General features: G+C 41.1%; 1 protein-coding gene across 5 annotated transcripts in view; it reads left to right on the top strand.

Annotated features, from left to right (window-relative positions):
• The window catches only part of LOC109527204 (gastrula zinc finger protein XlCGF7.1-like), a 70,635-nt gene extending 62,495 nt beyond the window's left edge, over positions 1-8,140 (top strand). For 2 of the 5 annotated variants that reach the window (XM_019888991.1, XM_019888995.1), the window contains exon 2: positions 7,134-8,140. In XM_019888991.1, the coding sequence (XP_019744550.1) occupies positions 7,134-8,098 (965 nt within the window). In that variant the 3' untranslated portion in view covers positions 8,099-8,140. Of the gene's footprint in view, positions 1-123; positions 701-5,135; positions 5,372-6,173; positions 6,267-7,133 lie in introns of those variants that run through there. The other 3 variants (XM_019888987.1, XM_019888994.1, XM_019888993.1) reach the window with 3 other exon arrangements.
• Positions 8,141-8,867: the final 727 nt, after the last annotated feature.

Below are 8,867 nucleotides of genomic sequence, written 5' to 3'. Positions count from 1 at the left end.
GCCTTTCCAGCAGCTCCTATATTTTGTTGTTCTACTTCTTCCTTTCATAACTTTGCTGCTGTGAATTGGGAATTTCTCCATTGCGAGACTAATAAAGGTTTTTCTTATCTTATCTCTTATCTTACCCCACTTGAAAGAGGAAGAAGAGCAGCAGGCCCCTTACATTAAGAAAGAGGAGGAGTTAGAGCACCCTTGCACGAAAGTGGAGGTGGATGAGCACCCCGACGTCAAAGAAGAGGAGGAGGAGGAATAAGGGGATCTGCAAGTTGCCATTGACTGGTGTCCTTCTGAAGAGTATAAATAAGGTGGACAGAGGGGCGGAGCCTCCAAGCAGCAGTTCATGTCAACACAAGACAACACAAGGTGTCGGAAACCACTGGGAAGAATCAAAAGCAGATGGCCTCTTCGCTCCACTCTCAGATAGTGACATGTCGTCAAACGCTGATGATGAGGATGAAGATGAAAAGTCTGATGGTGATCTGACATGTCACAATGACAAGAAACCCTGGAAATGTTCTTGGTGTGGAAAAACGTTTACTTATAAGAGTGCGTTGAAATTACACATGAGAACTCACACCGGTGAGAAACCGTTCACCTGTCTAGACTGTGGCCGGAAATTCTCTCGGAAGGGAAACTTAAAAAGTCACACAAGTATACACACTGGTGAGAAACCTTTTTTGTGCTTAGTTTGTGATCACAGATTCTCTTGGAAGGGCAACTTAAAAAAGCACATTAGAGCCCACACTGGTGAAAAACATTTTGCCTGTTCAGATTGTGGCCAAAGATTCTCTCGGAAGGATCAGTTAGATATACACTCAATTACCCACATTGGTGAGAAACCTTTTTCATGCTCAGTATGTGGCCAGAGATTCTCTCAGAACAGAGATTTAAACAAGCACGTTAGAACCCACACCGGTGAGAAACCCTTTGCCTGTTCAGATTGTCGCCAAAGATTCTCTCAGAAGGAAACCCTAAAAAAACATGTTCGAACCCACACTGGTGAGAAACCGTTTCTCTGTTCATACTGTGATCGGAAATTCTCTTGTAAGGAAACCTTAATAAGACACACAAGAACTCACCCTGCTGAGAAACCTTTTGTGGCCAAAAATTCTCATGGAAGTATCAGATGACGAATCACAAGTGTGTTTATGGGATGAACCATGATCAATTAAGTTTTTGACCTCTCATCTGAGCAGTTGCAAGAGTAATTGTAAATAATTTCTTGCTCTCTGCTTTTAGATGTGTAATCAACAAACGAGTGCGACACTGCAAGGACTTCATTTATGTATGTAGCGATAGGGAAAGTACACAGCCTGCAAATCAAAGTAATTCATCATGCTTGTTGCTGTTCGCAGCCTTGAAGTCAAGGTCACAGCCTCCAACAAAGAAGAAGTAGAGATACCAGCCTCAGGACGGCGTGCCCGTGACACGTCCACAGCTGCTATCACAAACCGCCAACCGTCAGCATGGCTTATCCAATTACCTAGGAATACATGATGTGTTCCCCACCCCTTGAGAAGTTTGTGAGTTAAGACATTCCTGAAGACAATAAGAGGGCGGAGACAAACAAAGTGTTTCCGAGTTGTTCAGAGATTGTCATGGATGACACTCATTCATTCTCCTCATGCACAAATTAAAAGAAAACTCTGCTCTACTCCGAGTCTCTCTTGTATTTTAAGGTTTGTCTTAAGGGTCTGGTTGCCTGATAGTCCTGACAGCAGGCTTCATCAGTTCAAGCATTCATGCCGATTGTATTTTATGTCCCTTCTTATTGAGAGGCTGAATTTTTCTTTTCTTTGACGGCATTGAAATTTTTTGTTGTCGTGAATTAGAAAATCTAGCATTGTTATTGGCGTTATAATACTTTTGGATTCCTCATGATAGTTTTAATTTGGTTTTGTGTTGTGTTTTTTTAAATGTAGTTTGTTTTAAGAAGCTCTCAGAGGACATTGTTGTTCGATCGCTGCAGCCGCACCTCCGCACGCCAAACCACAATGCCGTTTTAGTGGGAAAAAAAAAAATCATAAAATTAATAAGAAAGAAAATTAAGCAACATTTCTTCTTGAATGACAGCTAAACACTATTTTTCATCAACTCAGGATGCCCATCATTAATTTTTTGGACAATAACAACATTATCTCAAGCTTCTGGGCTTAGCTCATTTTATTTAGCCTAGCTTGTGAGTCACTTTGTTGCAAAGCAGAGATCTCGAATTTTGGCGAAACTCAATTCAGCCTCGACGCAGGACAGCCTTCATTACTTTATTGGACTATAACATCATTATCTCAAACTTCTGGGCCTAGTTTAGCTTACCGGTACTTAGCCTCGCTTGTGAGCCGCTTCGTCGCTAAGCAGAGTTCAAGTGTGAACGTAAAGTGTTGTCATTTTCTCTCAAAATCTACGCAAGAAGAAAAGCAGAGAACGAGGAGCAATTTTGTGGGGCAAAAGAGGAGAGCGAGACTGTTTTGAAGAAGTCTCGATTTCGCTCACGCAGAGCAGGTTTGGTCATTACTAGTTCTTTCTTGATAGTCCACAAACTACTTTTCTTCCTGTCATTATTAACCATTTTACACAACAAAAAGCTATATTTTCTGTCAAGAGTGTCCAAGCCAGCTGACAGGATTTTTCATACTTGCACATGAGGTTGGGTCATTTGTATTAGTTGGGGTTTTTTTCCAACTCAAAACTGAAGTGTTCTTGAATAAATAGTCCTCCACATTTCGAGATGTGTGTTTCATCATATTTTATTGGATTGGATCCTGAATAAAATTGAATATTTTCCATTGTGTCATGAAATGTGTTATGGAGCCATATGTATTTTGATAGTGTGTGTTGCTTACTGGTCAGTAAAGTTCTCTTTGCTCGAAAAGCTTGTTTCAGCCGAGTCTACTTTAATATCACCCGTCACAATTGGGAGTCAGATTTCGGTGCCAATAAAAACAAGGTTGGGTGAAATGTCCTCCATTTCCATCACCATTGAAAAGAAAGTTTAAATCACAATTTTATTGTGATGTCACTCGTCACATTAGACAGACTGAATGGGTTTTTATTTTTTTAAGTTGGCCAAGCTGCAAGATTGACTTTTCGTATATCCCAAAAACTCAACATTTTATTCTGGATTTGGTAAAATGTAAATTTTCTCCTCGTGTTTCATTCACTCCCTCAAGTCATGTAAATATGCTGCTCTATTGCAGTGAAGTAAAAGAGAACGTCCATCTGTCTAAAAAGACATGAAATAAAATGTACCCGATATTATCTCCAAAAGATGGCAAATTATAGTTGCAATTTAACAGGCAATCCTGCAACAAGCTTTTCCGGAGGATCTGTTCTCACAAAATTGTTCCTGCGGTGCCCCTAATAGCCTTGCGACATTCTTTAAATCAGCGGTCCCCAACCTTTTTTGCCTCACGTTTATGTCAGACAATATTTTCAGGGACCGGCATTTAAGGTGTGGCGGAAATAATACAACAAAATAATATGGTATGAGCTGGATGAAAACTGTGGTGTTTTCGAAATATAATCATAAACACAAGGAGCGTCTAATCTGGCCGCAACACTCTGATCACAATGGTAATGTTTAATGCCTTCAAAATACGATACAACGTAAATTCAAAGGGCATGAAAATGACGACTCACCACAGGCCCGAGCTTGATTTTCTGCAACCAGACAGTCCCATCTCGAGGTAATAGGAGACAATGACACCTCAAGTGTGTGGTTTATGTCCAGTCTACTTCGTAATTTTGTTTTAGTCGCTGTTGCTGCAGAAACCCCCCGCCTCAAACAGGTAGGATGTTGGAAATATCAATCTCAGAGTATTCAGCCATAACTTTAATCCAGTTGTCTCGAACGGACTTTTAAGGCCGCCGTCATTTGCGATCTCCAGCAGTTTTTATACTCATTTTGCTAGCTCCGGCGTTTTGTTTTTAGCGTAATCGATCACGTGACGGATAAGCGTGGCTTGACGTGTGTCAAGCGTGACACAAACGGATGTCACGGAGAATCCAGTAATTTTTCAAAATAAAACATATTATATCATATATCGTATTCCGAAATAAATAAAACTGAATTAAGGCAAGTTCTTTCTGTGCGGCCCGGTACCAAATGCCCTGCGGACCGGTACCAGTCCGCCGACCGGTGGTTGGGGACCCTACTTTAAATTAATTGATGAAAATGATTTTTATAAAAACATTTCCATCATTCTTTTTAAACATTGACATTATTTGAAATTGAGAGTGCAAAAAAGTGCAAAATCAAGACACTGCATGATCATATAAGATTTCTTGAACGAAACACGAGTTATCATTTTTAAAAACATATTCGGATCAAAAACATTCCAATAAGACGTGGCCCATTTGAAAATATTGTAAGATATATGCTTTACGTGTCAGTTTTCAAGTAAACTACAGCTGGTAGTGACAAATATAGCTTTTATTTGCTGAACTGTTGCCTCTGTGGAAATGCGAACACTTAACACTGTTATTTTGTCTCCTACATCGCAACACGGTCAAATAAATTGAATTAATTAGATGATACTGAGCTGATTCAAAATACAACAATACACCTCCAAAATCAAAGGCGTTTTTAATTTTTTTTTTGTTCCTGTAATATTTTCTTCACAAGTCGATGTTCGTGTTGCCAGGAAGATTGTCCGGAGGGAGTTGACGTACCTTGTTTGATCGCTGCAACTTGGCTTCTGCACGCCAATTTACAACACCGCTTTCGTTTAAAAAGAATAACAAAGAAAACTAACCAACCTCTTCTTCGAAAATCACGGCTCTTTAGCCTCGACGCAAGACGCCCATCATTACTTTTGTAAGCTTATGTTAAATTATCAATTATTTTCATTTTATATTTGAGCATTATATTCTTTTATGTTATAGTTATCTAAATTATATTCTGTTTAATAATTGTTGAAACATTTTTATGTTGCTTGCGTCTGATTGGCTAAAGAGAAGCAGGAAGTGTTTTCGTGCTGAAAGGGGGTGGTGTTCTCGTTAATCCGTTCGGAGGTGCAGTCGTTTTTTTTTTTTATTTCTCCTTTTAATAAATTGCATTAAAGGATTCCATCTCTCCATCTGTCATTCGTAAAGAAGAGCCATCCACTGAAAAACCTACGAACCCCTCGACTTACACTTTATTGGACTACAATATCATTATCTCAAGATTCTGGGCCTAGTTTAGCTGAGTTATCTTAGCCGTGCTTGCTCGCCGCTTCTTCGCAAAACAGACACAAGTGTGAACGGAAAGTCTTGTGATTTTCCCGAAAAATGTGCTCACGGAGAACAACAGAGGACGAGGAGCAACTTTGTGATGCAAAAGAGGAGAGCGGCGGTGTTTTTAAGAAGTCTCGATTTGGCTCACGCAGAGCAGGTTTGGTCATGACTACATCTTTCTCTATTGTCCACTTTTCTCTTGCCGTTGTTTTTAAGTTCGCGTGTTTTGGATTTCCGTTTTCTTGTTTGCATTTCTTTTGTGGTTTGTAAACAGCGAGATGATGTTGACGAACATCGCAGAGCTGTCGCACGAATTATGCGTCACACAAAATTTGGGAACCGAAAACATGACAATCAGACGCGGACCATTATAAATATTTTATCGGATTGTGCTCTCCGTGTCAGTATTACAGTAAAGCACAGCTGGGAGTGATAAACAACTTTCCAAACTTTTTGCCTCGCAAACGCACCAAGGTACCACAACAAAATGAGAACACGTTACGTTCTTCTGTCTCCTGCAAATAACTGGAAAGAATAAGCTGCGACGCAGCCGATTGAAATATAACAATAAACCGTAATATTTAACCGTAAACGCAAAGTATTCAATTTTACTTTTTGTAATATTCTCTTGACGACTCGATGCTCGTGTTGCCATGAAGTTTGCCCGAAGGGAGTTGCCGTACAATCTTTGTTGGAATGCTGCAACTGTATTCCCGTACGCTAAACTACAACACGGATTTATTTGTGAAATAAAATCACAAAGAAGACGAACCAAAATGTTCTTCTAGAGTAATATCACTTTAGCCTCGACGCAGGACGACCATCGTTTCTTTATTGGACTGGAACATCATTATTTCAAGTTTCTAGGCCTAGCTTAGCTGACTTAGCGCTGCTTGCTAGCCGCTTCGTCATCAAGTGTGAACGGAAACTGTGGTGGTTTTCTTGAAAAATGCGCCCAGGAAGAACAGCAGACAACGAAGAAAAACTTTGTGGGGCAAAAGAGGAGAGCGATGCTGTTTTCAAGAAGTCTCGATTTGCCTCACGCAGAGCAGGTTTGGTCTCTTCTCGTTTTGACGCTATAAATCCACGAAATACTTTTCTTCATGTCATTATTAACTATACAGCACAAAGCTGTATTTTCTGTCTAGAGTGGCCAAGCCAGCTGCCACGATTTTTCATACTTGCACATGCTGCAAAGGCCAGTTTCAAAATAAAAGCCTTCAAAGACATTGATGTCCATATATTAAAAGATCTCTGCGCCTTGTGGAGATCCACTCAACAGACATTTGGAGCAAAATCAACAGTTTCTTCAACACAGGAGATGTCCGGCACGGGTTTTTCAGTTAATACTGTATGAACAGAATATTTTGTTGACCGATAAATGTCTGCCTCCTTGGACATGCTCACATCCTTCTGCAGCTGGAAGCACGGTTCGGTTTTTCATGGCTTTGGAGCCTTTTTTTATACATTAGGAGACTTATTTGTCATGTTCATGTTTATGATAATAGTAGTGTAAGCCTGTACTACCGGAGACAGATTCCTTGTGTGTTCTACATACCTGGCCAATAAAGATGTTTCTGATTCTGATTATCAGATTCATTAAAAGCACTAAAACGTAATGCTTTATATCATGAATATTGAAGTCAGTCCCGCTTTTGACTGATCCACCACTCACAATGTGCAATGTCAGAATCTGTACAAGTCTTTCCGCAAATAATCATGGATTAAAAAAAAAAAATCACCACCAGGGATAAAAATAAAAATCCACCACCAATATGTGGCTCGATTTGGCTCACGCAGAGCAGGTCTGCTCATGTCAGTTTGTAAGAAGCGTTCTGAACTCATCTGACTCTCCGAATAAGCTTCATTGTAAATTTAAACTTTAATTCCACGTGTGTTGGACTTGTTGTGTCTTTCAGACATCATCGAAGATGCTTGTCCTGAGCGGCTGGATGCAGAGCCCTATCACATTAAAGAGGAACAGGAGAAAAAACAGGTGGCCCACTTTAAAGAGGAAGAAGAGCAGCAGGCCCCTTACATTAAGAAAGAGGAGGAGCTAGAGCACCCTTGCACGAAAGTGGAGGTGGATGAGCCTCCCGACGTCAAAGAAGAGGAGGAGGAGAAGGGGATCTGCAAGTTGCCATCGACTGGTGTCCCTCTGAAGAGTATAAATGAGGCGGACAGAGGGGCGGAGCCTCCAAGCAGCAGCTCATGTCAACACATGACTACACAAGGTATTGGAATCCACTGTGGACAACCAAAAGCAGATAGCCTCTTAGCTCCACTTTCAGATAGAGACAACATATCGTCAACTGCTGATGATAATGGTGAGAAACCGTTCACCTGTTCCGACTGCGGCTGGAAATTCTCTCGGAAGGGAGACTTAAAAAAGCACGTAAGAACCCACACTGGTGAGAAACCTTTTTCGTGCTCAGTTTGTGGCCGAAGATTCTCTCGTAAGGGAAACTTAAAAATACACACAAGAATCCACACTGGTGAGAAACCTTTTTCGTGCTCAGTTTGTGGCCAAAGATTCTCTCAAAGGGGAACCTTAAAATTACACACAAGAACCCACACTGGCGAAAAACCTTTTGCCTGTTTAGATTGTGGCCAAAGATTCTCTCGTAAGGCAAACTTACAAATGCACATAAGAACCCACACTGGTGAGAAACCTTTTTCGTGCTCAGTTTGTGGCCAAAAATTTTCTCATCAGGGAAACTTACAAATGCACGGAAGAACCCACACTGGTGAGAAACCTTTTTCGTGCTCAGTTTGTGGCCAAAGATTCGCTCAGAAGGGAAACTTACAAGCGCACAAAATAACCCACACTTGTGAGCAACCTTTTGTTAGGTTGATTGTTTTTAGTTATATTACATTTGCATAGTATTAATGATAAATTGATTATGCTTGCAATGAAGAACGCTTATGCCTGCAATGATAAATTGATGATGTCTGCAATGAAGAACGCTTCTGCTTTTAATAAAGATATAATGCTTTTAATTAACATGTACTGTACTCACATTGCTTAGTGCTTAGTGCACTGTGTGGCAGTTGAGGGACGCAAGACTAAACAGGAGCAAGGTTGGACAGTGGATGGAGCCATCAACATCAGCTGCTACGTGATGTTTTTGTAACAATTCCACACATGTATGTAATTTACACTCACATACACACACATAGTCAAACAAGTTCAGTGTGTCTTCAACTGCCCCCACCCTTTAGGTTGGACACACCTATGTAGTAGATTCCCAATAAATGAGGGAGTGAGGGTGGCGATCTTTGGGTGACGTGCAGAGAACTGAAACCCAACGCTTCTCCTCGTTCCCCCGGTACCAGAATTGAGTCTCCTGTCTGCTCCTTGTGTTTTATTTCTATATGTCAAATTGATGGACCTGACATTTTTGGGGGCTCGTCCGGGATCGCAATATACCTGAGGCCTCCAGAAGATGACTCGACGGCCAGGAAGACCATGGCCACGGCTGTCACACCCTTTTCGGGCTGGGTTTCGGCTCCTCGTCTGGGGGCTGAGGGTTGACGCGAAGCCGGAAGAGAGAGGACTACTCTTGGTAGGTAAGGAACTCTTCAAAGGATGAATGAGTGTTTGCGCGCCGGGTCAGACGGAGTGGTCTTTAAAGCTGTTTCAAGCCCTGAGC

Source organism: Hippocampus comes, unplaced genomic scaffold (genome assembly GCF_001891065.2).
Source record: "Hippocampus comes isolate QL1 unplaced genomic scaffold, H_comes_QL1_v1.1 scaffold236, whole genome shotgun sequence".
In the NCBI taxonomy this organism is placed as follows: domain Eukaryota; kingdom Metazoa; phylum Chordata; class Actinopteri; order Syngnathiformes; family Syngnathidae; genus Hippocampus; species Hippocampus comes.
Note: the sequence above shows the minus strand (reverse complement) of the source record. Positions and strands in the feature narration are given on the sequence as shown.